This window comes from Accipiter gentilis, chromosome Z (assembly GCF_929443795.1).
Source record: "Accipiter gentilis chromosome Z, bAccGen1.1, whole genome shotgun sequence".
NCBI lineage: Eukaryota > Metazoa > Chordata > Aves > Accipitriformes > Accipitridae > Astur > Astur gentilis.
The window spans coordinates 40,959,944-40,987,671 of NC_064919.1; the positions used below are offsets into that span (position 1 = coordinate 40,959,944).

General features: G+C 36.9%; 1 protein-coding gene across 2 annotated transcripts in view; it reads left to right on the top strand.

The window, feature by feature from the left end:
- Window positions 1-27,728, top strand: part of CNTNAP4 (contactin associated protein family member 4) — a 252,122-nt gene that overhangs the window by 73,287 nt on the left and 151,107 nt on the right. For both annotated transcript variants that reach the window (XM_049795559.1, XM_049795560.1), the window contains exon 3: window positions 8,803-8,996. In XM_049795559.1, coding sequence (XP_049651516.1) covers window positions 8,803-8,996 — 194 coding nt within the window. The remainder of the gene's footprint in view (window positions 1-8,802; window positions 8,997-27,728) is intronic.

The following is a 27,728-nucleotide window of genomic DNA, read 5'->3' on the forward strand; positions in this document are numbered from 1 at the left end:
AAAAATGTAGGTAATCTGAAGGAAAGCAAGTCTTCTGTAAATTTAGTGTCTAAATCGGGGACATAGAACAGGACTACAATCTTGCTTATAGTTTAGTAACTGAAGTGACTAAGAAATTGTTGACTAAACTGTAAGCTGATTACTTTAATGAAGAACACTTCCTTGTACAACTTCTGCAGAAAAGCTTTGTGCATTACTTGGGGGGAGGGTGCAAGGAAACCCCAATATATTGTCACTTAACTGACTTGAAAATGAATGTTATAACATTGTAGAAAGAGAAATCAAGAATAATGAATGTTCACAAGGCAAAATTTGGTTCAATAGTATATGAAAGATGTATGATTGCTTAGGTTTTAAATCTAGAACAAATCAAACAATTTTAATGCATTAAAAATATCAAGAGCTTAGGAAATTTTCCCATCATTTAATACTCATTTTATTTATGAATATTACATAAAATGAAGGAGTCTATTTATCAATCAGTATGTACAGGTGACTGATGGAAACTTTAATCTTTGATTGAACCTCTGCTAGGCTGGATGAAACCAGCCTGCCAGTAACAGTAGACACTCTATTAACCTGTCAGCCATCAAGGCAAGCTAGCAAGTTGCTACTAAAATGGGCTTGAAAAACAGAGATTCATGAGTTAAGAAAAGTATATGGTTTCTAGATGTGTTCAGTAAATTAGTGTATTTTAAAGAGAAATACATTGTATGTGTACAAATATTTTTTAAAAATATTTATATTAAAAAGCAATTAAAATAGGAATATCTAATGTCAAATATAATCAGCAGATTTTATATATTTTCTGTGAGTGCAACTTAAAGTCAGCACGGTCTTCATGAAAACGAACTGTGTAATTCTTGGTTTTTTCAAGAGAAATGAAGCATGAAACTTACATGTTTTTGCAGCCTGAATGTAGGTTTTTGATATAGTGCACACAACTAATCTCAATGTTGGTAAGAGTCAGCAGAAAATAAAAAGGGTTAAACACCCCCTGAAACTCAAACAAAAAGTATCTCTCATTATAGGTTGTCTCCCTTGTGAAAATGATTTTTCTGATTTGCTGTTAGGTCACAAGGAAAGATGTTTCATCAGTGACTGTAAGAAAATACAGTGAGAGGTAATTGAAGAAAATGTATGCTTTACATAAATGACACTGGCAAAAAGAAAAGTTAGAGAATCAAGGTGAAAACTACAAAATCAATCACTCAAAACGTTTAGGGATGACAAAGTTATGTTCTTCCTCCAAATCCTAGTTTAGCCCTGTGTGTTTATACATTTTGGCACACTCTTGATTAACGTACACAGTATCTGCAACCCCATAGAGACCCTTGAGGACCTCCCCTGATCTCCCCAGAAACATCCACACCACAGTGCATAAGCATCTGACAAGCTTTTCTGGTTTTCAACAAGATCCTTTTGACCACCCATTATGCCCCTGACTTCTATGCATCACCATGCACAGACGTATGCTACAACAAAAAAGATTCTGCTAACCACTACAAATTGTTATGCACATTAATCTTGCTGCAAAGATAGGACACACTTTAAAAAAAGACTATAAGGTCCTAGGTGAGGAGCTAACATTCTCTAATAGTGTTTCTTGCAGGACTGGGCAAATGTTTCATCTCTGTGATGCTGCAGGTAGCAGTCAGATGCTGGGAGGACAGCTGGCTGCTGGACAGTTAGACAGAAGAGTTCCTGAAGAGCCTTTGACAGATGAAAGCTTCGTGTGAACCAGAGTGGTGCAGTGCTGCAGGAAACATGTTGCAGCTGTTGAATGGTGATCCAGGCCAGGCTGTGGTTTCACACAGGCCGTTGGAGACATCTTTCTGCTTCTGTTCCATTGCTATTCTGTGTGTGCCTTATGTGGCATTGGTCAGTGGAGGGCTGACAGAGGGCTTCTGGGGCTGCATCTTTATTGTAAACCCCCAAAACAACTATCCCTGGCACTAGAAGCTTGTGTAACTGCCTCTTTCTCTTCTTTCCTTGGGAAGTAGTGCAGTATGATGAGGGGGAACAGGCTACCTGGTGGCTTGCCTTGCAAAAACTTCTGGAAAATGTGGTATGCAAGGCAGAAGTATCTCCGTCAGGTGGCAGCAGGTAGTGCTGCCATAACAGTCACTTGGCTTTGCAGGTATTTTTTGTTTGTGTCTTTCTAACTTGCTCTAGCACTTCATTCTGATCACAGCTCTGCAGCCACCAAGTGAAAATGGTTTTTGCAGATGGGCTTTAAAAATTATGTTCTCAGCACTGTCTGCCTGGCTACTCCTGTTGACAACAATACAACCCTCCCTTTCAATTGAAAAGTTCAAAGTTGTCACCAAATTTACCACTGTGACACAGTATTCTGAGAAGGCTTTGGATACCATGGCACCGCAGGATGATGCTGTGCATGCCTGGAAGCGTTAGTGGATGATCTGAGGATTCTTTCATCCACTTTCATACTAAAAGTTAAGTTGTCTGGTCTTGTGTGGTGTGTGCCACAGATAGAGTATATGCTATGGATGTGGACTACCCAGCTTGTGGGTGTGAAGGTCCTTGTTTAACCTCCCAGGCTGGGTGTTCACAAAGTTTTCTTACTTGCCCGATGCTGCCACACTGCTCTGCACAGCCACTAAAAGATGAAACAGTATAGACATAAAGATAAGGCTGGGGAGACTGCAACAGAGCAGTTGAGGTGCAGCCACTGAAACCACAGAGGAAATGATAATATCACTTACTCTTCCTGAAGAAATAATTTTAAGGAAAATCTTGTTTGACGTTCTCTGTTTTAAGGTAGAACATGTGAAATATTAGTGAGGCCTTCCTAGAAAGTAATTGTGAGCATGTGAGATTTATCAGTGATTCAATTTTAACTCAGTTAAATTGGGAAGGTGTCAAAGGATGAATCCCCTGGTAAATATTCAGGACCCTGCTTGAATTGAGGGTGCAGCAGATTTTTTCATAAGGTGACTGATTTGATCAGTATTTGTAGATCTTGCGGCAGACCTGAAAAATAAACAAAACAACACAAAAAGATACTTGCTTTATTTGATGGAAAATTAAAGTTTTTGGAAGCCAAAATGTCATGCAGTTGTTTTAATGCAAAAGTGAAGGTTTTGATGGAAGTATTGCAATCAGTTCTAGTTTTCACTTATCATTACTAGGAAGTTGTATGACTTGCTTAGGAAATGATGAGCCATATGCTGGCATTTAACAATGATTCTGGGCCAAATAAATTTACTGGAGTTTTTTCTGTATTCACACTGATTTTCCATTTTGTATAGTTTTCATAATGCCACGAATTTTCTGTCTGGTTTACTGGCTCTGAATGAATACACTTTTTGGCCCATTATTTCAGCCCAACCTCACGATAGCCTGAATTCAGCCCCTAGAGACTGCTTGGTCTCTCATTTTAGTGGAACATCTACATCATTCACAAGGAGCTGCTGGAATGGTGAATTGGTTTTTTATGTGTTGATTTCCACAATACAAGATGACATGGACATGGCTGTCAAGGTCGGTGGGTTGGAAGGAGCATCATGATGCCCTGTCCAACCAAGGCACCCAGCAACTCTGCCCCAAATACCCGTGTACGGTTGCACGACTAACCAAATCCAACAGGTGTTAAAACTCAGATTTATTCTTCAGCAAAAGTTAGTTAGAAGTCTGGTAACATTTTATAAATACACAGGCTCAAAGATGTAAAGAGAATTAATACTACAACGGCCGACTTAGGAATCCCCAAGATTTAAAGTGATGGCTCAAATTGCGCATATCACTCCCCTAAAAGCTGAGGGCTCTCTCCCTCGAGGAGTTACCTTGGGCAGTGCCCCGACCTGAGGGGGAGTCCCCGACTGCAGACCCGCTGCTCCCAGGAGGGCTGATTCCAACATGTCCTCCGGCGGGACCCCCTTTATACCCCTGTCGAATCTGACCTGTGGTCATTTAATTCTATTGGCTAGGAAGGTCACCTTGGTGTACCTGGAGCATCTCAGTTGGCCAGTTCAAATTTCAACCTGCAGCCTCCAGGGTTTCCTTCCCCTTCTCCCTTCTTGGAGAAGTTTTGTTTCCTGCTGGCAGGATGGAGGGCAGAATGTACTGCCACACTGCCCTGTTAATTTCCTTGAAGGAAGAAATCCTTGCTGGTGGGTTGTATGCCATGTTCTCCTTAACATCTGTTGGCACTGAGTGACTGCTACCAGCATAGGTGGGAGGAGATGGGACATGGCAGGGGCTGTTGTGTAAAGATGAGTGTAGTGCAAATGGAGGCTGCTACGTGGGAATTTCTAGGGGGAAACTTCTCAATAGGAAAGAGGAGACTTTCATGAAGAAATTAATTTACCTGAAAGGAGGGTGAGTGATTTTTCTGAGTAGTTTAGAGATTGTCTTAAATTCAGTGTCATCTTTATCTTGCATTAATTATCTTTAGAACTTGTATTTGACCTGGAAATGTGCTTGTTGTGCGTGTGCCTGCTTTCAGGGGAGAGGCTGAATGGGCCACATTTCTCTGAGAGTGCTGCTTGAGAAAAGTTGGAGACCTCAGTGGCATCTTACCAGAGAACAAACTTGTGGTAGGCTCTGTTTTTCAGTCTTGGTTTTACAGTAACTAATACATTGTTAGAAATACGTTAGTGATGTAAGATGCAATATCATATAAAGCATTTGGTGAGGAATTGTGTAATGAGGCCCTTTCACTTCATAAACTAAATGAAAACACAGAGAGTGTATGTCAGGGAGCAGGATGGGCTGGCTGAGCTCAAATGGGGTCCTGAGCACATGGGCAGGTCATAGGGGGAAGTCCCATAGGAGACTGGGCAGGGCTATTAAATTCTTTTTGTAGTGTTCGCTACATATCAAGGTGCCGCGATTAGATCACTGGTCGGCCTGGACCAGGGAAAGAGACAGATAACACACACAGTGTGAGTGCCAACTTCCACCTTTTATTGCGCAGTCATTTCCTTTTATACTAACAAGGGTAGGAGGGATTACAGATACGTCATAGGGCTGCGACTAACCCTCCGTCTTTCCGTAACATTGCGAGATCTTCTGAACGCTGTTCCCTACACTTTTCGTACCCTTGGGGCACTGATACTGTTTTAGAAAGATTAGTGAAAACAAGATCATGGAAAAGACATAGCAAAACCAAGAGCTTCTGGGTGGGAGACAAATGGCTAGCCTAGAAAGAAGACTCACATGGTGTCACTGAGGACTACAGAAATATTTTTAGTATTTTATCCAGAGTTGTGTCTTATTGTTAGTTATAGCTCTGCTTTTTTTGGGGGAGGGGAAGACTACAAAAAAAAAAAAATTCATTTGTCCTCAGTGCAAAATGAGGTACATCTGAAATCTTGATTGTTTCTTTCTTTCCTTTTTTTTTTTTTTCGTTAAATTGGTAAACTGTTTTATAACTATCTTTAAATGTCTTTATGGGTTTACTTCGTTGCTGAGTATTACAGATGCATGACTAACCAAATCCAACAGGTGTTAAAACTCAGACCCTCCAAGGTAGGCCTGGTGTCCCTACCTGATCCCGTGCAGTAGTACTGGTACCTCCACTGGTACTCCAGGGTAGTATCGGTACCCCTAGTGGTGCTCCAGTGTACACCTGCTGTCCCTACTAGTGCTTGGGGTTAGACCCGTCCTCCCTACCTGACCCTCTGGTGTAGGCCCGCTATCCCTACCTGATGCTCCGGGGTAGGCCTGGCATCCCTACCCGATGCTCCAGGGTAGTACCAGTACCCCCACTAGTACTCCGGGGTACACCTGCTTCATTAATATGAATATGGTATGATGAGTTATTTCCTGTTTTAATGGAATAAATAATCACTTAGTTAATTCAGGCCATAATAGGTAACAACAGACTTTTCTAATTCTGGCTTTCTATCATTTAATGTAATCTGTGGATTTGGGAAGTAAGATACACCAAGAAGGAGATTCAATTTAAATTACTAACTACCACTGTCGTCATTTAACTCCAGCCAGCAGGTAAGCACCATGCTCACTCACTTTCCCCCAACCCAGTGGGATGGGGGACAGAATCATGACACCTCCCCCCCCCCCACCTCATGGGTTGAGATAAGGACAGTTTAATAGGACAGAAAGAAAGAAAATAATAATGATAAAAACAATAAAAATAAAATTACAATAATAATGAAGAATTAGAATATACAAAACAAGTGGTGCACAATGCAATTGCTCACCACTCGCCGACCGATGCCGAGTCAGTTCCCGAGCAGCAATGCACTCTCCCTCTGTCAGCTCCCTCCAGTTTATGTACTAGGCATGACATCACATGGTATGGAATAGATTGGCCAGTTTGCGTCAGCTGCCCTGGCTGTGTCTCCTGCCAACTTCTTGTGCCCCTCCAGCCTGCTTGCTGGCTGAGCATGAGAAGCTGAAAAATCTTTGACTTAGTATAGCAACAACTGAAAAACATCACTGTGTTATCAACATTCTTCTCATACTAAATTGAAAACATGACACTATACCAACTACTAGAAAGAAAATTAACTCTATCCCAGCCAAGCTAGGACAACCACTGCCCACACTCATTCTCAGTGAAAACAGACTGATGTGACAAAGTCTTTGTAACTACATTTACCTCCTTTTAAATGCAGAATACCACTTTTACATTACATTTATTTTTACTGAATACCTATCTTAGGCAAATGTTTTTCTCCACCCTCATTTCCAGAGATGTGTCTATATTTCTTCTGTTAGATGTAGTCAGTTAAATGTTCACTTAAGGAAGAACGTATTCTGTGTCAGAACTCACATTGATTAGAGACAGGTCAAATTTTGAAAGAATTCGTTTTCAGAAACTGTTAATTCTTGACCATTTCACCAACTTGCATGTGCAAACATGGGGGGGTTTGAGTTATATGATATGAATTTTCCTTCAGAATTCTTTTCTTATAATCTTTTTTGAAAAAAATATTCTAAACCTATTGAGAAACGGCATGGGTGGGATACAATGGTTGCCTTTAAGTCACTGCTGAGACTAATTGTAGCTGGTTTTGAATTAATTTGTTAAATAATTATATCACTAATTATGATTAAGTGAAAATTCAAATCCTCACTCAGCTACAGTTTCCATGACAAACAGGTTCATAACGAAACCACAGAAAATTCATGTGTAGAAAATTCTATAGTTATATCCTGGAACTGATATCTCTTCTTTTGAAGAAATGAATAAAAGAAGAAACTCAATGGGAGTTAAGGCAAAATATCTCAAAGTATTTACATGAAGTTCTAAATCCTGATTTAGATAAAGAGCTAAAAAAAAATTTAAAAAATCTACACAGTTTTTAATTCTATAGACTTAAATCTGTTATATTTTAATTAGTTCATAAATGTGTGGACAAAGGACTTGTTATATACATGGAGCTTTATGTATTTCTCTCAGGTCTTTCCACTTACTTTGCTCTGTAGAATGAACCTCACTTTTTGTGGCTTATGAACACGCATAGGATTTCCCACCATTTTATTTTTAAATGACAGCTTTAAATCCCTAAGTAACAATTATTTTTTTCTTTTCATTTTTTCTAAAGGCAGTAATGTTAAGGACTTGACTCATGACCCTGAACAGAATTAAACCATACTTGATGTTTTATTCATGAAATATTATGCATCTTGAAGCCCATATAAGCATAAGATTGGATTGCAGTTGTCGATTTCCACATAATACAGTGTTTATTGGTTGTTGTGGGAACTAGATATATCTGTTCTTGTTCTGTGTCTGTATGCTTTAAGAACTTTTCAAGGTGCCTCTTATGTTTGTAAGTTTGTCTGAATTAGATCTAAATCTGTGCTTACAAATTGGATCTTTTGTCATTTGTTGTCTCTCCATTCTCTAATAAAACCCACCAGATGCTAACTGTGTCTGAATACTTTCATATTTTGCAAAATATTTTCATAAACCAACATTTTCTCTTATGAGATAGTTAATGATCTACCCTTGGGCTTTTCCATCCGACTTCACAGACAAGCCAGTAGCTTGATCTGAGTATATAAAGGCAAACTAAGGAAGACAAGGTTGAGAACAGAATTGATATGTCTTTCTTAATTTCAACATGTCTTTCTGATTAGTTAAAATACTATAGGAGTTTTATATATAGCTATGTGTTTTGGGTTAAACTTTATCTTGAAAACCAGTTTGCCTCCTGATTGATACTGCGTGTATATATACCTCATACTCTTTTACTGTTTTGCCTACAAATTGTTTGGTCATTTTAAGAGGCATATGTAAATTTATCATCTAACTGTGCTTTATGCCTTCATATACAAATCTGTGTATCAAGGCCTCACAGAACAGAGTGATACAGAAGTATTCAGGTTTGACAAGACCTCAGGAGATCTTCTAGTCCATATAAATTGAATTGAGATGTATAAAACAAATAAACAAAATTCTGAGGTTTTGACTTGAAGAGTCTAATTGGATAAGAATTATTCTTCAAGATTCATTACAAAACAGAGAAAGAAGAGAGTGAATAAATTCACAACTTTTAATAGTTATAATTGACTACATATATCAAGTAAAATGTATAAATTTTTATAATAGTTATTAAATAATATCAAGACAGTTTTGGTGAAATGATTGAATTAGAATCATAGAATCATAAAATTGGAATCATAGAATCTTAGAATGGTTTGGGTTTGAAAGGACCTTTAAAGACCATCTGGTTTCAAACCCTTGTCTTGGACAAGGACAGCTTTTGCTAGATCAGGTTACTCGAATTAATTTTTGCATATACAAGTTTTGTGTTAACTTGGTTCTTTTACAAATACATTTCAATCTTTTTCATTCTCTTTAAGGTGCTGGTGGCTGGTCACCACTTGTGTCCAATAAATATCAATGGCTTCAAATCGATCTTGGTGAAAGAACTGAGATTACTGCTGTTGCTACTCAAGGGGGTTACGGGAGCTCCGACTGGGTAACAAGCTACCTTCTGATGTTTAGTGATGGTGGACGAAACTGGAAGCAATATCGTCAAGAAGAAAGCATTTGGGTATGTTCTTTCAATAATGAGAATTAAGTTTCTACAGAAGACTTAAAATACGTGTGCTATACATTGTTGCAGATATGAACAAAGCAGTGAAATATAAAGAACTACACTGAAAGTGTTTAGATAGTAATTTAATTTAGCTTTTGACAAGATAAAAGGCTGCAAAAACGAAACAAACATCAAAAACCTAGCCTTAGCATTACTCCATTAAGTCTCAAGAAGGTATTCTGACTACTAAAAAAATGCTGTAAAATCTCTTTTGCCTTGCTATGTATGGTAAAATTGTTTTCTCAAAGTATTGATTTCAGTGTGTTAAAGGTGGCTTTTTAATTAGGGAAAAAAACCCCAGCAACCCAACTTGCTTTATTTTTTCTGGAACTTTTAATCTGATTGTAAAAATAAAATGAAGCAACACAGACATATCAAAATCATAACAAAAGAAATCCTACTTTTTTAAAAAACAAATAAATATCAAGCGATATTTAATTTTTGGTCATCTAATTCAGAGTCTAGTTTCTGATATTCCAACCCATTTATCTCCTATTAGCTTTGTAGCTAATAATAATAATTATTAATAAGCCTTGTTATGCTCATCACTTTCTATTCACATGAATTTTATTTGGAGTAAAGGATACACAACAGCAGAGAGATGATGTCCAAAATCCACATGGAAAATTGAATGGTACAGTTCTAGAGCAGAGTTGCATCTTTCCTTGGTCCCCAATGGCTAGCAGCTTGGACTAAAGGAAGAATAATGGTACTTGTTGTCTACAATTTTATCCTGTCACGTTATTTCTATCCTTCTGTCCCTACAAAGAGCTGGTTCATTTTTAAAATTTACTAAGCTTTAGGCTTCAGTTGTTTCTTTCTGCAGTTAAACATTATGTTAGAACGTGTTTCATTTTATACATTTTAATTTTGTTTACTTTTAATTCAAAATGTTCTTGTCAGTCTTATTGTCAAACCACATCTATGGTATAATGAGATTATGCAGTGGCTTACTTGTTGCACAATTATCCTTCTTTTTGAATTTGCTACCTACTTCCGCTTCAGATTGTGTTTTCCTAACAAAGAGAAATAAATGAGTTTCTAATCCATATGGCTGTGGGGAGTAAGAAAAGAAAAACAATCTTCCAAATGTTAAATGAGCATAAGCTGTTACAATATTGTCTTTGCTCATCTTCAGACAGACTGTTAAAACAAATCTGAGAGCTAAAGCTTCTTGATTTCTTTTGAAATCCCACATTGGTATTGCAAATAGTGATGCAGAGAGTTATTTCTTGAATATTGCCACAAGTAAAATATCAAACAAAAGTTCCAAATATTGTTAAATGCTCATGCACACACTGGAGTAAGGATTTTTTTTTAGATCTGTAGGAGGGGAAAAGTAAGATTTCAATTCCATTATCTCAAACTTAATAAAAAAATGATTATTTTAATGATTGCAGTGCAGATTGGAAGTATGGCTTGCAGGCAGTGATGTATAATTCAAGGATGTAAACCATCAAATTCAGGGAGAGTCTATTGATCTTTTTTATGTATCTTTATTTAGGAGTTCTGCTTCTAGGGGAATATATTTTCTCTTTTCTAAACTAATGCATAGATGTAGTCTTGGAATGAAACTCTTAAATCTCTATTTATTTTATAGATTTTCTCTGACTGTTATCTGTTTATGTTAAGTCTTCTTAAATGAAGTGCCCAAGTTCATTTCAGGCAAGAACATCCCACATTTTATGATACCTACTGCATTATTTCTATCCTCTTTCTGAGTCATTTCCCTATTACAAGATTGCTTACCAGAGGTAACTGGGGTTTTTTTGGTTCGTTTGTTTTTGTTGGGTTTTTTTCTTGTTGTTTTTTTTTTTTTAACTACTACTATGCATTAGAATGATGGAAGATGTCCAGATTTGTGGGCCATGTGTTGCTATAAGTACTTCAGAATTCTTCACTGTATGTAAGGATTTGCCTTTCTAAACTTTCTTCTGTACAGTTTCACAGCTCCCTACTTTTTATTTTCCTTTTCAGAATTTAGTTTTGAATTGTCTTTGTCAGCTTATGGTTTATCTTAAGGTACTGAAGCTTCTGACATCAGTGGAGCTGATCACAGTATTTTCATTCACTGTAAAATGTTTATAACAACTGAGATGCAAAGAGGACTATCTAGGCATCTGCAAATGATCTAGTTATAAAAACTTTCTTTATAGTCTGTGGAAAGGGTAGTGTTTTCTAAGGCTAGTTCTCTGACCTTAGATGTCTTTGTTAGGTTGAAATGAATCATGTACAAGTATCTTACCCCTCTATCATCTGTGAAATGCTTCATTGCCTATTAGTGCTGAATTTGAATGTAGATATTCTAAAGTTAGTTGAGATGAACCTCTCTCCCCTCTTGTGGCTACTAAATATGAATTGTTTTCACTTCTCTGCATATTAGGCATTGGTTTAGAAGGAATCATGGTGACTGTAGTCTTTACCCATGCAATGTACCTTGATCTCAGTCTTCTCGTTGACAGTTTACTGATGACCTAAATGTACATCTTACTTGCTATCTTATACCTGTAAGGAGTTTATCTTTCATGTAGATTTAATTTATTGTTTAAAATCCTTTAATTCCTAAAAGTACTTTTGAAACACTAATTCTTTTACTGTTACTAGGACTGCCATCATTGTAGGTCAAGTATAGTTAGGTATAGATTTTTAGTACTTTTCTTAGTTCAAAAAAAAATCTGTTTGCACACTCATTTTGATTTCTTTCCTCGCTGACATGACTATCATTGTCTTTTTTAACATTATCTCTAAGTATTTTCTGCACTTTTTTTGATACTTTTGTGAAGATTTTTCAGGCAGCAACTCCTAGGATGAATATGAACATCTTTTTAAAAGTCAGTACAGTTCAGGTCAAGATATAATTCTCAAGTCAAATAGTTGTTATTAATGGTAAGATATATATTTTTGGACAGAAATATTTCCCTCTGAGGATGATTAGTTTAATCTTGGAAAGAGATTAACTCAAATCAATTTTAGATTTTCTTTAATGTTACTACAAATGTAACTGTGTTTGAACAAGGAATGTTGTGTGTCTTTATGTGTATGTTCTTCAATCTATTTCTATTTTTTCCATTCCTTAGGGTGTAATTTGAGATGCAGTAAAGCCCAACCTTCCAAGCCTAACCTTTTGCTTGGTTCTTTTGTTACCTCTGAAATGAGTAGTGGTTGCAAATCTGTTTGTATATTAAGCTATTAGATTTTTACTCTGGAAAGGACAATCTATTCATTTGTTTTGTTTCAAACTTCAGGAGGCATACAGTAAAACATCATAAAAAACGTATGGCAAAAAAGCTTTGGTTCAAGAAGTGTTAAGAAATTTTTTACGTCTTTAAATATTACCTTCAGTAGTGGTACTGCTATTCTTCCTAACAATTTGTATTCTAGATATCATCACCTATATTTTTTCTGTGAAGAATCTCATAATGTAATTGATAGTTTATTTTATCTATTTGGGGCTATGAATATTAATCCTTTTAACAAGTGTAGCTTCTAGTTTTAACTAATTTCATAGTTTTGTATCACAAATGTGGTATGCTGTGTACTTTCTCCTTAACACTACTAATGAAACTTTTCTTTTAAAAGGAGAGTAATAAGGTAACAGAGATTATATTCTCCATCATCTTCAAAAGGAGGAGCTAAGAGGGGGAAGAAGGAGAGCAATTTACAGTTTGAAAGATAAGTTTCCATTGGCTGATTGATAGTTTCAATGAAACCATGAGTGACACAGCTCACAGTGAAATACATCACAATGCCATTCATTAGCAGGATATTTGAAGAAGAAAAGAAACACAATTTCTCTTCAATTAAAAGCTGACCATTTCTTCTCTGATACAGCTTGGGAATTACAGAAATTCAGCCTTCAGTTTTGTTGTTTTGGTGTTCGGGTTTTGTTTGTTTTTTTTGTTGTTGGTTTTTTTGTTGTTTTTTTTTTTTTTTTCCTGAGAGAATAATGATTTAACCATTCCACAAATATGACCCAGTTTTCAGTTTTATTTATTTTGAATCTTGCTTCTAAAATTTATTTCCAAAGCAGAGGAATTATACAAAGTTAGCTAAAATTTGGGGAAATTCTGACTATTTTTGTAACAGCTGTTATTAAAAGGCAAATCTTGCAAAGAAGAAGTATGTTTATATCTGTGTAAGTTTGTCTATATATTTAAGTTTTGAGGTTTATTTTCCATTTTATATACCTTAGTTGAAGTTAAAGCTGGAGGTTTGTTTTATCATAATTTTTTCAATCGTGAATTTGCATAGAAGTAGTTTCACTCTGACAGTTAGTATTCTGATGGTATGTAATAAAATTGCATGAACATTGAATGATTTGTTGTCTGTGCATTGGTACACATATTCCCAACTTCTTTAAAGGATTTGGGGTGTTAGAGTTTATTGGAAACTTCCCATGCTGTAAAATGACTCACCATTATGGAAAGTTCCAGATTAAGGAATACTGAATTGCAAGCATTCTGTGATAGTCACATTATACAATTCAAGAGTATGGAGTTGCTTCACTGTTTTCTTGAAGCTGGTGGCTCTTCCTCAGTCTCAGGGATTCAAATGTTTGCTAGAAGCTATGATCCTCCTCCTTGATCATAATCTGCTTCACTGTAAAAGCAAAAGGCTGTACCTATGTATTACTTTGCTGTACTTTTGCTAATTCTTTGAACCAAAAGAATTTTCTGTTGATTTCTTCTGCACCCAAGGCAAAGATAATTTAAATGGGTACTCCATCACTATGTATTCCTTGTGTACAGATTCCAAATATTGTGATTCCAGTATGCAGACTGGCGTGCCACTTTTTCTGTTGCTACTCACAGAAAATAAAGAACCCCTTTATCTATGATTTAAGGTAGGGCAAATGGTGGAGACTTCAACACAATTGGTTCTAATGTGCCTATATTTGGCATACATTCTTCATCATTCACTTCTCTTGCATTTTCAGCCAAAAAACTCCCAACAGAACAGTTTTAACTACTTGATTCAACTATGTGACTCAAGGACATATAACAGCTTAGCTGCAACTGTCCTCTGCTTTTCTGTAAAATCCTCAAAGACAAAATCATCACAGAGTTCGTCACATTGCATAATTTATGTGTAAAAACTCCAAAGTGTACAAGTATGTTTAAAGTGCTTAAAAAAAAAATATTTGCAGATTTAAATTTTTAAATACTTCCTTGTAAATGATAATAACATAAAAAACAAGCCAAGCAAACTGGTTTTTATTTTATCATGTAGATTAAAAATCTTCTGCATCCTATGCAGAGTGTGTATTTTAAATAATAATTTAAAAAAAAAAATTAAAAAGGAAATTAATGTGCATCACAAAATTGTTAAAGGTATCATTGGCATCAAAATGTCTTGTCCTTGAAATTTTCTGTTTCAAAAAAGTTTGTTAAAATAACAATAGGAGCAGTCAGGGCACCAATATCGTGCAAAACACTACATATACAATCTAAGAAAAAAAAAAAACAGGAACCACTGACTAGAAAGATGGGTATCAGGAAAGGAGTAGTGAAAAAAGGTGATTACCAAAATCCATGCAGGCCAGAAGTAAATTTTCTGGTGATACTGAATTACATTAAGGATTCTCAGAATATGAAAGTGAGAGATGGTAGCTTCAAAGTTTAAATGGCACATAAACAAATAAGCTGTGTCATGTTAGTTTAAGTTGATAATTTTTCACCTTCAAAAAGTTTGCATGTTATTACAGTAAATATCAAATGTTCTTTTTATAGAGTATGCAGAATGTCATTACATAAGCTTTTGTTGGGGTTTTTTGGTATTTTTATTTTCTTCCTTATTTCACCATTATAAAAATTATAGTGAACCAGAAAAAAATAGTTCCACATATATGTATTGAAAAGATACAAAACATTTTTTCTAGAGACATTAAGGTGGTATATATAATGGTGCATATCCATATGGTGTGTGATGGCTTGTCCCTGGCTGGATGCCAGGTGCCCATAAAAGCCACTCTATCACTCAACCCTCCTCAACAAGACAAGGAAGAAAAAATATATAATGAAAAGCTCGTGGGTCAAGGTCAGGACAGGGAGAGATCACTCAGCAATTACTGTCGTGGGCAAAACAGACTCAATTTGGGGACATTAGTTCAATTTATTGTCAATCAAATCAGAGAATGGTAATGAGAAATTAAACCCAAATCTTAAAACACCTTCCCCCTACCCCTCCTTTCTTTCCGGGCTCAACTTTACACCCAAATTCCCTACCTCCTCCCCCTGGGCAGTGCAGGGGGACAGGAAATGGGGATTGCGGTCAGTTCACCACACATTGTTTCTGCTGCTCCTTCCTCCTCAGGAGGAGGACTCATCACACTCTTCCCTTGCTCCAGCATGCGGTCCCTCCTGTGGGAGACAGTCCTCCATGAACTTCTCCAATGTGGGTACTTCTCACGGGCTGCAGTTCTTCATGAACTGTTCCAGCATGGGTCCCTCCCATAGGATGCAGTCCTTCAGGAAGGCACTGCTCCAGTGTGGGTCCCCTGTGGGGTCCACTGGTCCTGCCAGGAGCCTGCTCCAGTGTGGGCTTCCAGCATGGGTCACAGTCTCCTTTGGGCACCCACCTGCTCCAGCGTGGGGTCCTCCACAGGCTGCAGGTGGATATCTGCTCCACCGTGGACCTCCATGGGCTGCAGGGGGACCGCCTGACTCACCATGGTCGTCACCACGGGCTGCAGGAGAATCCTTGCTCCATCACCTGGAGCACCTTCTCCCCCTCCTTCGTCACTGACCTTGGTGTCTGCAGGGTTGTTTCACATATTCTCACTCTTCTCTCCAGCTGCAGTTGCTGTGCCCGCTGCAACTTTTTTCCCCTTCTTAAATATGTTATCACAGACGTGCTACCACTGTTGGTGATGAGCTTCGCCCTGGCCAGCGACGGGTCTGACTTGGAACTGGGTGGCATTGGCTGTGTTGGACATCGGGGAAGCTTCTAGCAGCTTCTCTCAGAAGCCACACCTGTAACATCCCCACCCCTCACTACCAAAACCTTGCTAAGCAAGCCCAATACATGGTGTTATCTATTGTAATAATGGGGGTTTGTCACTCAGTCTAGTTATGGCAATGGCATAATTTTATATTCTGTGTATCAGAATTGGCTTATTTCACAGCTTAATCTAACATAAGGTGGGGGTTTTTGTGTATGTTTTGGGGGTGGATTGTCTCTGAGTAAGAGATGAGCACTGGAAGTGGTCATTATAATCTTCCCTAGAGCCCATCCACGATAGGTCTAAACAAGAATTTAAAATCCCATATGAGATAAAAAATATGAGTTTCAGTGAAAAAGGGTCAGCTACTGAAGCTTTTATTGAATTCAGATATCTGAAATGTTTGCTTAATCTGTTATTTCACTTGATGTGAGGAGGAGAATACAGACAGGTGAATAATTCATAACTAATATTTTATTCAGTGAATGTTTGCATTTCCTGCTGACAATTGTCTGTTAGAGTGTGATTTACATAAACAAATTTGCTATTTTTAAATTATTTGTAGAACAGTGTTTTTAAAAGTAACTTGTGATTTTTTATTCAGCTTACTACAGTATTGAGGACATATCCTGGGCTGTTTTCAACATGTACACAGATCACAATGATATATTTAAATTCCCCAACTAAGCAACCACAAGTGGTAAAATCAGGACTTCCTGAGTAAATGTTCAGAATAATGAATTTGAAATTAATTTTCCAGAAGAATTCTGTACTAATTTCATGACAGCATGGTGAATATATTTACAGTACCCCATGAACTAGAAAATTGTGGGTAGGGAAAACAAATGAGATATGAAAACGGTTAAAATAATTTAATTTTAAAAAGATTATGAGTGATTAGTTTTAATGTCTGCACAGTTGTAGGGGAAATTAAATCCAAGCATCTTGGTACTGTTAATCTTCTGGATATTTCTACTAAGCAGGTGCTTACGCTGTAATTGTGAGAAATAGTACATTGAATAACATTTCCAACCTTTTTGTTTACCTGTTAAAATGTTATAAAATGACATAAGACCTGATCTTTTTGTGTTCCTTGCAACATAAACAACATTTTGCTGCATGTACACGTGTACACTTACACCCACAAATCAGAGATATATTCTAGTGTAGAAAACTGACTGATACAGATTCTAATCAAGAGAATTTGCATAAAAATAAACCTTATATGTCTCTAAAATTGAGGGAAAAATGGATACATTGGTGTCAGGTAATATTACTCAAACAATGTTTTGCCCACTGTTTACATGGAGAAGAATCTTACAAGTGTGAAATTGGATGTCAAAAAGAGAAATAGTTTATAGAATCATATAATCCTTGGAAAAGACCCTTAAGATGATCAAGTCCAGCTGTCAATCTAACATTAGCAAATCCACCACTAAACCATGTCCCTAAGTGCCACATCTACACTTCTTGTAAATACCTCCAGGGATGGTGGCTCAACCACTTCCCTGGGCAGCCTGTTCCAGTGCTTGATAACCCTTTCAGTGCGTAATTTTTTCCTAATATCTAATCTAAACGTCCCCTGGCACAACCTGAGGCCTTTTCCTCTCATCCTATTGCTTGTTACGTGGGAGAAGAGACTGACACCCACCTCACTGCAGCCTCCTTTCAGGTAGTTGTAGAAAGCAATAAGATCTCCCCTCAGCCTCCTTTTCTCCAGATTAAACAACCCCAGCTCCCTCAGCCGCTCCTCATAAGACTTGTTCTCTAGACCCTTCACCAGCTTCGTTGCTCTTCTTTGGATGTGATTCAGCACCTCAATGTCTTTCTTGTAGTGAGGGGTCCAAAACTGAACACAGTATTTGAGGTGCGACCTCACCAGTGCCCAGTACAGGGGAACAACCACCTCCCTGCTCCTGCTGGCCACACTATTTCTGATACAGGCCAGGATGCCGTTGGCCTTCTTGGCCACCTGGGCACACTGCTGGCTCATATTCAGCTGGCTGTCGACCAACACCCCCAGGTCTTTTTCCGCCAGGCAGCTTTCCAGCCACCCTTTCCCAGGGCTGTAATGCTGCATGGGGTTCTTGTGACCCAAGTGCAGGACGCGGCACTTGGCCGTGTTGAACCTCTTATAGCTGGCCTCAGCCCATTGATCCAGCCTGTCCACATCCCTCTGCAGAGCCTTCCTGCCCTCATGCAGATCAACACTCCCACTCAACTTAATGTTATCTGCAAACTTACTGAAGGTGTACTCCATTCCCCTCAGTTGAGTGGAGAAAAATGCTGGGGGATAGAGGAAGGGTCAAAAGAAACCAGAGGAGGAGAGTACTCTCACTTGGGGTAAAAGGTGCTTGAAGGGTAAAATGAATGTTAAAACTGAAAAATGAATACTGAAGAATGCAGTATGAAGAAAATCAGAGATACAATGAAGCTTGGAAGGAATAGTAAATGCATGGGTCTATTGTACAGAAGCTTGTGAAACTGCTTGCATGTATAAGCTTCCATTTATGATGAGGACATTATGATATCAATCTAAAACATTAAAACTTTAACTTTTAAGCCTTTGGATTTCTATATCCACTTCTGTTTAAAATGCACTGTGACCACACTGCTATTTTTAGAAACTTAAATGGTAATCTAATGAGGCTAATTTAGCAGTCACAATGATTAATGCTTTGTATAAAGTAACTTATAGCAGGTGAAGGGATGACTGTTTAAAGTCTAACATGTCCCAGAATATTTAATATAAGCTAAAAGGACAAAAAAAAAAAGACAAAAACAAAACAAAACAAAATAAAACAAAATTCAAAGAGCAGCAAATAATGTAGTGTTCTAAATAAAATTTAGGCAAATTTTGTGAGTAAACATTAAAGAAATTACTAATATCATAACAGGTAAAATACACATTGTCACCACATATCTTATGGCAGACCATATGTGGGAAAAAAAGAGAAAAGTTACGAGCAAACAGTTAAACCATATTTAACTAAGGACAGCAAGATGGCTTGAAAATACACAAGTCAAGCAACATGTAGAAGTAAATGTTCCACTAATTATGCATTCACATGTTAGTTTTAATGCATGTGTTAGTACTGAGGTCATTAAATTGCCTAGATGAACAGGAGCTTTGGGAACCAAATTTTAATGTGTTAGGATGATACTTTGTTATTTTAAAGGCTGCTGCACATGTAAACTATTAACTTAGTACTAGAGTTGGATTCTGGGTCTGGTCCTAATCAGAACTGTTTTTCTGACAGTTACCTGCCGCATCATGGTTATCTCAAGAGAAAGCGGTAGAAAAGCAACTACCACTTGCTATATTTTGGTAGTATAGGAGAAAAAACAACTATCCAGTTCATTGCTTCTGCCTTTCTCTGCACATTTAGTTAGTCAGTTTGTGCTATAAAAGCCTGAGCACAAGTTTGCCTTTCTAATGTGCACAAGCACATTAGAAATCCTCAAGAAGGCAGTGCTATTATTTTGAGTTGCTTTTATGAATATCAGTAATAGTTTTTTTGTGAAGGTAATCATTTTCTTTAGACCTCTGATTATCTCTAATCTAAATATGATGATGGTGGCACACCATTTTTCCATGAAAATAATTCACAGTGATGGGTGCTGAATTAATACACATCGTTTTTACTTACTGGTTGTCTTAAAGTCAATAACATGATAATACCCACTTTGCAGAAAATACTGTAAGAAGTATTACAACTAGGAAAAAAGTTTTAGTTCTCTGCCTCTCAGGTGTTGGTTTTTCTAGAGTGACTGAATACTGATCATATAATTCTCATATTAATATTAGAAGTTTGTGCTTGAACACATATTTGTGTCTTAAAATGGCTTATGATGGATGGGGAAAATTGTGCTATCAATAGGAAAATACTGTTGCTATTTTCTGCAACAGACAGATTGTGAACTTTGCAGATGACCTGAGGAAATCAAGCCGTCTTTGAAGAAAACAGTTCATCTTCATAAACAGAATGGGATGTGTTTAGTTTGCTCAAGGCCTGTTGAGCTAATAAGTAGCAGACTCCACGTTCATTTTCTGTCCTGTTTAGCCCAGCCACTCTCTCAGATGTAGCAAAAATACTTTCAGAAATGGATTTCAGACCTCATTTGGAAGCATCTCTCTATTAAACATGAATTTGTTTTATGCCTAGTATAATTCCTGAGGTTTAAATTTAACCAGAGAGAAAGCTCTGAAGTTTTATAAAAAATTTCATCATTGAACATTAGAGAAAACTTCAAGTTTATGTTGAGTAAATCCAGTCTTAAACTTAGTATTGTGATGGTCATGCCATTGTAATAGTAATTATCTTCACAGCATAGTCGTATTTGTATCATCTTCACATTTCCCTTTTAGACACTTAAATTCCTTTAGAAAACTTTTTAAACATTGAAATTATAGATTCCTAAAAGTAGAAATAGGAATTTGGAGATCTAAGTGTTGCTGACTTGCTTGAATCTGGGAGCTCCAAAGTACACTTAGATGCCCAAATTCCTATTTTGACTCAGGAATCTGATTTTTTTACTGTAGTATTTCAGCAGTTTCAGTCCAATCTTCATCTGTTTCTGCTCTTTTGCTGGATCTGTATTTCTATAAAAGAGATACTGTGATTAATAATCTTCTCTTACATGATTGGATGACAGCTTTCAGTTTGAATAGGAATTGCTGTGCATCACTAGTGGTTTATAATTCTGTTATTGGGGGGTTTTGTTTCCTTTGCTGTTGTAATTGTATATTTGCTCTTTGTCCCAGTTCATGTACCAGGCTACTGAAAAAGTAAAATCTGCCGTTATGCTTCTGTAGCCACTCTGTTCCATAAAGACAACAGAAGTCCCTGTTACTTCTTGTGCTGTATGATCTACCATGGCATAGGCAATTACCGCCCTGCATAATCCTGCATGAGGTGTTCAGTTTGCAATAGCACACTGCAGAACCCATGCTTAAGCATTCACCGAAAGCCTGGATAGCCTCTACCTTGTCATTTGCTTATGTAATTAAGGTTTTAGATAATGGCTAGGCATTGACTTCTAAACACCATTAGAATACAGAGACTTTTTGGGGAGAAAAAAAGAAATCTGTTCTTAAAGTACATTTCTTAGTGAGCAAATGTAGCTTAAACATAGGGTGAATCTCTACGTCTAGGACAGAGTTTGTAGTGGTTAACTGTACAAGGAGTACCACATTTTTGAGAGTATGTATGAAATTTCTGATGATTTTTTAAGTAAAATGGTTATATACCTCTTAGAATGAATGTCTTATTTTATGCATATCACCTTCAAATCATATTGACCTGATCAGCAGCTTGATACAATCTCCACTGTGCATATTTCTTAGTTGACTAAGTTTCCATGTGATCATCATATCTTCGTAGTCTGGGGACATTGTGCCTTGGTAATGCCATAGAATTTGCTAAAACTTTGCAAGCTTGTGCTTAATATATGTTTGATTCATTTTTTGGCAAAATAAATCATGTAAGAACAAACAAGATTAATAATCTATATATCAATATTGTGTAGTTGCCTGTTGGCATATTTTAGGATCTTTTTGTAAATGGAAATAAATGGTATATCTCCACTGGACGTGTCTTTAATACTTAGCAGCATGCACTTCCATGCTGAATAAAGAAGTAGTTTTTCTCTGGTAGGCTCATGTTTAACCCATTTAAATCTACATTTTCTATTCCCAGACAATGACATTTGCTACCACTTGTTTTAAAGGTCATAGGTAAGTAGGTTTAAAATTAGCTTTATTGCATATTTCATTGCTCGTATAAAACTTGCTAGATTTAAACTGTGAAAAGAATATTCATGTGTTTTAAATAAGTGATTCAGCAATTGTAGCAGCACTACTGATATCTAGTAAAGATTTCTATGAGATCAGTTCTATACTTTGAAAATTCCGTGAACACCCTTTTCTTTCCCACTTTTTAAATTGCCTAATTTTTTGAAGGTCGCTAACCCTAAGTAAAATATCACTGACAAGAACTTCCATAATGTGCCTTGAGATGCCCTTTCCCCTATTTCTCTGTATAGTTAGCTATATGGAAATCAGATGGAATTGCATAATTTTTTGGTCTCCAGAACTGAGTCAAAGTATCAGTAAAGTTCCATGAAATAGTCTAACCTGCAGTATTTATCTTATTTTATCAATATGTATATCCTTTATCAAATTATTTCTTTCCTATATCTGTTTTTCAGCAGATTTCCTAGTGTGAAGGTCAATTATTTTATTTAAATTCCATGGATATATTGAAACTCTAACATTTTTCACTTGTTTCAGCTATGGGGAAAAAAAAAGGAATTGAGAGTATAGTTTTTTTGTGTAGACTTCAGTAACTCCCAGAGTTTTCCATATAAACCAGCTATGCTTTAATTTCACCTGTTAGGTAAAGTTTTATTTTGTTAAGTGGACAGGCCATGGATGCTACATAATTGTCTGTCTTACTATTGCATTCACCGGTTTGACAGCTTAGGCTGTGGAAGACATCAGAGAATTCCTTATAAGACTCCATGGCATTTGCAGCAATTATTTTTTTTAACTAGCTGTCTGTGCAGATTTTTGCTCTTATCCCAGCATTTATTATTATTTGTCAGAGTTACTGACAGGAAATTTTAGGAAAAATGGTGGTAATTTAACAGCATAATATCCTGCATCTGAATCAGATAGTTGCAGATTTTTGTCCAAGTTCTTAGTTTAAGGGATGTATCTTCTTTGTGGAATAGTAAAAACTAGGTTTTAGTGTCTAGTCATAGATATGTAGTGGAGTCAGCATGGGATTTTTCTTCACATTTGTGAACTATTATGTTACATTTGTTACAGAAAGATATACTTCTAGAAACACATCTCTTTAAGCCTTATATGCCAGAAGAATCTTACATGAACTACCTGTTTAATTGTCAGGAGTTTCTGATGTATTACATTAAAAAGAACCATTTTGATAAATTCATTGCTACCTTCCATTTCCTCAGTTTTGTGCCTTTTACTAAGGAATCACAATAGTTATGTGATATAGAGAATACTGAAATACAAAAAAATTGGTGAGTTGAACTGTGTTCTACATTGAGGGGTATATAACTATTAATGAAAAAAATCTGTTTTCTAGTACTGCTTTATGTGCTAGGGTTGAATACATCACTTCTTTTCTAGGTGCCAATATAGTAAAATATTGTGCAAACGTAATGTTAAACAATATGTTCTTTAACTACTTGCAACTGTAAGATGGGAGCAGCACTGCAAAAAGGAATATGTGAATATAGATGATACCAAAGGAGGAAAGGCTTAAATCTATTTTAAGGAAGAAATTTTACTAGATCATGTCTGGGATAGAGAATTAAGAAATAAAACTGAAAGGGAAAGGAAAAAGCATTACTGCTACTGGAGATGATAGGCTCCACTTTAGTGGATGATACAGAATAATTCATTCTTTGTCCTCTTCTTCACTGTCTGATTTTTCAGATAAGACCATAATTGAAGTCCTGAAAACTCCCTCTGTGGATAGAAAAGAAAATTATAATGCTGTTTCAGTTGTCAGTACACACTTTGTTCCTTCACTGTCTTCCAGTGTAGTACACAACATATTGATTGTCTGATGTCTTCAGTTGGGACACTGATATCTTTCAGTGATGTTGGCTATATACAATATTTTCAGTGCAAGATGCTATTTTAAACAAAAATATGATGAGGGAAAAAAAAATCTATTTAATTCCTTTTTAAAAATATTGGTGTAAACAAAAGTGAATTTACCTGGACTCATATTACTGAAGTAAAAGTTAAAGAAAGTTTATGATGCTATTATGGATCTTTGCTTGTTAAATTGAAGAGAGCTAGTATGTATGTTTGCAGTAGTGTACATGATTTCTAAAATTCAGATATTTTTTTTAAAGTATATTAACCATAAAAGCTTTTCCATAGTTTTATATTATTTACATAAACACAGGAAATATTTATAATACTTTGGCTGCTTCAGGGGGAAGGGTGTTGAAGACCTTTTCAGAGGTATGCCAATGTCATCAGAAAACTGCTTATACATACACACATGAAACATCTTTTATAATTCATTATTCATTGATTTCCAAAGTATACTCATGTAACTGAATCACACAGCAAATGTAGCATCTAGCAAGATGAAACAAGTAAAATAATGTAAATGTAAAAAGCGTAACACAGTTTCTAATTCTATGGACTTTTAGGTTTTTTTAAAATAGCTGAAGTATGCAAAGCATGAGAAAAGATTAATGATGTTGAATACAATTGACAAAGTTAAGCACTCTACTGATATGCTGTTGCTTTGGTTTTGTTTTTTGGTTTTTTTTTTTCCTTATCACCCCTCTTCTGACCTCTTAAGAAAATCAGATTGATTTATTCATATTGTTCTATTTGAGGTGATAAAATTTGGCCATATCAGATTATTCATTGAGATGTAGATCTATACTCACTATGTTAAAAACTTGGTGTTCTTATTCTTGCTGAGTGTTCCATTCAGTTATGGAAACATATACATATCAACATTTTATTAAATGCCTGCCATCAGTATTATGCTTACTGTGTTAAGCTTGTTATGTATTTTGGGAATTTGTTTCCATTTTTTAAGATTACTAAGCTGAATAACTAATAGAAAATAGAATAATACAAGTTGGGCTTGTCCTTGGAAAGAGCATGGACATTGATGAGAAAGCAACAAGGTCTTTTTTCTTGCAGAAGAGAGGTGGAGTTGTTGTTTACCTGTTTGGTAACTTGTTTATATTTGGGCATTTCATAGTTTAGTTTTAAATTTACTTTTGCAAAGTCTATGAGGGACTGTGAGGTATTTTGGTCCCTTCCAATTAACAGTTAAAAAAGGGCAAAGACAAAAAAGTCTTAAATCGTAAGTAAAGACAGATTAGAGAAATCAGAAAACAAAAAGAAGAAAACAAGGGAGTTTATCTGTGAAATTGGGAGGGGTTTTTTTCTTTTTTTTTTCCCTGAATGTTGACAACAGAGGTGTGTGAACAATAAAGATGTTGGCATGGTGAAGATGTACAATGTCTTTGCATGGTTGTATTGAAATGTATTTTTTGGTATGAATTCATAGGGAAGATCTTAGGACTGGAAATGCAGTAGAATACAGTGGTGGAGTTCACATAAGATTTGAGTGGAGGGCAAAACATATAAGTGGGAAAAGGCTGCAAGGACAAAATGCACAATTTAGAGACACTTGATGAACAAGGGAATGTGACAAGAGTGTGCATGGGAACCTGAAAGTAAAAAAGAGATAAGAGAAAAACCTGTGATGAAATCAGGGTCTACTGTACTGAAGAAAACAGAAGAAGGAACAAATAGAAGAAGAAGAGTGGCAAGGAAAAGAAAAGAAGAGTTAGACTAAAATGGAGAAGAGACATTGGAGAGAACATTAGTCAAGGAGGAATGCCTAGGGAGAAACATGTATGATGACATGAACAGTAGTGAGAAACAAAAGACATAGCTTTGTGAACAGAACAAAGCACCAAAGAGAGAAGATATGGGATGACAACATAAATAAAAATAAATGGAACCTTAGAGTGGCATTTGATGACTGTGGGCGGGAAAGACAAAGACTAAAGAATAACTTGAGGGAAGCCGAGAGAAAAATCCATGACAAAGAACTAGACTGCTGTTATTTCCCTTTTCCTAAACACAGCAATGATATGCATGGGAAAATTTCCATGACATTTATTTCAGTCCTCCTGTGTTCTTAAAACTTCGTTTGCAAACACAATGAAAATTTTGCATGGAAAAGCCTCTACAGTTCAGTTGAAAACAACATCAGAAATGCAAACCAAAAAAAAAAAAAAAAAAAATCAAGAAAGAAAAAACAGAAAAAAGTTGCAGTTTGTGTTGTTTTTTGATTGGTTTTGGTTTGGTTTGGTTTATGAAATGCACCATGAAATTGATGCATAATTACAGATTTAAGGAAAAAAGATCTAAGAAGCATTACTTTTTCATTTTTGTATTAACTCATTAATGACTATGGGTAAATCACTTCTGACTGCCTCAGAGGGGAACATTAAAAATATATTCTTCAGTTGATAGTTCATTTCTGAAAAGGAAGTTAAGCTTTATGAATGTCACAGTAAATTCAATAATTTAAACATACTGTCATGTGCAGGAAGAAGAAAACCAAAGATATTTGTCATTGGTTTGGTCTCTCCACTATTTTTGTCCAAAGAGAATGTATTGGGCTTGCTTAGCAAGGTTTTGGTAGTGAGGGGTGGGGATGTTACAGGTGTGGCTTCTGAGAGAAGCTGCTAGAAGCTTCCCCGATGTCCAACACAGCCAATGCCACCCAGTTCCAAGTCAGACCCGTCGCTGGCCAGGGCGAAGCTCATCACCAACAGTGGTAGCACGTCTGTGATAACATATTTAAGAAGGGGAAAAAAGTTGCAGCGGGCACAGCAACTGCAGCTGGAGAGAAGAGTGAGAATATGTGAAACAACCCTGCAGACACCAAGGTCAGTGACGAAGGAGGGGGAGAAGGTGCTCCAGGTGATGGAGCAAGGATTCTCCTGCAGCCCGTGGTGACGACCATGGTGAGTCAGGCGGTCCCCCTGCAGCCCATGGAGGTCCACGGTGGAGCAGATATCCACCTGCAGCCTGTGGAGGACCCCACGCTGGAGCAGGTGGGTGCCCAAAGGAGACTGTGACCCATGCTGGAAGCCCACACTGGAGCAGGCTCCTGGCAGGACCAGTGGACCCCACAGGGGACCCACACTGGAGCAGTGCCTTCCTGAAGGACTGCATCCTATGGGAGGGACCCATGCTGGAACAGTTCATGAAGAACTGCAGCCCGTGAGAAGTACCCACATTGGAGAAGTTCATGGAGGACTGTCTCCCACAGGAGGGACCGCATGCTGGAGCAAGGGAAGAGTGTGATGAGTCCTCCTCCTGAGGAGGAAGGAGCAGCAGAAACAATGTGTGGTGAACTGACCGCAATCCCCATTTCCTGTCCCCCTGCACTGCCCAGGGGGAGGAGGTAGGGAATTTGGGTGTAAAGTTGAGCCCGGAAAGAAAGGAGGGGTAGGGGGAAGGTGTTTTAAGATTTGGGTTTAATTTCTCATTACCATTCTCTGATTTGATTGACAATAAATTGAACTAATGTCCCCAAATTGAGTCTGTTTTGCCCACGACAGTAATTGCTGAGTGATCTCTCCCTGTCCTGACCTTGACCCACGAGCTTTTCATTATATATTTTTTCTTCCTTGTCTTGTTGAGGAGGGTTGAGTGATAGAGTGGCTTTTATGGGCACCTGGCGTCCAGACAGGTCTACCCACCACAGAGCTCTAGCCCATTAGTACATGTGTGGAATAGTGCAGATTAGTTTTCAGTTGTTATTGATGTAATACAATTAAAAGACCAAGAGAAAATACTATCTGTTTTTACCTCTTCCATTAGAAAAACATGGAATGCAAACCTCACATGGCATCCTGGACAACCTTAGCATTAAGTTTTTTCTAGGAAATAGATAAGGAAATTGGAAAAATATTAAGCAGACTAATACTTTGTTTACTCCTGTAACATAAAACTGAAAGAAAGAGGTGGACAACACCAAAAAATAGGAAAAATGTATATCTAGGATGGTGTATTATTTACTTTAGGAAATCCAAATACATTAAATACAGTACATAGAGACATACAGGGGTGAAATAGTAAATAAATTGATTTCCAAAGAAGGAATAAAAGAGGAAGAACAATATGTGTTGCATGAGAAATCCTTCTAGCC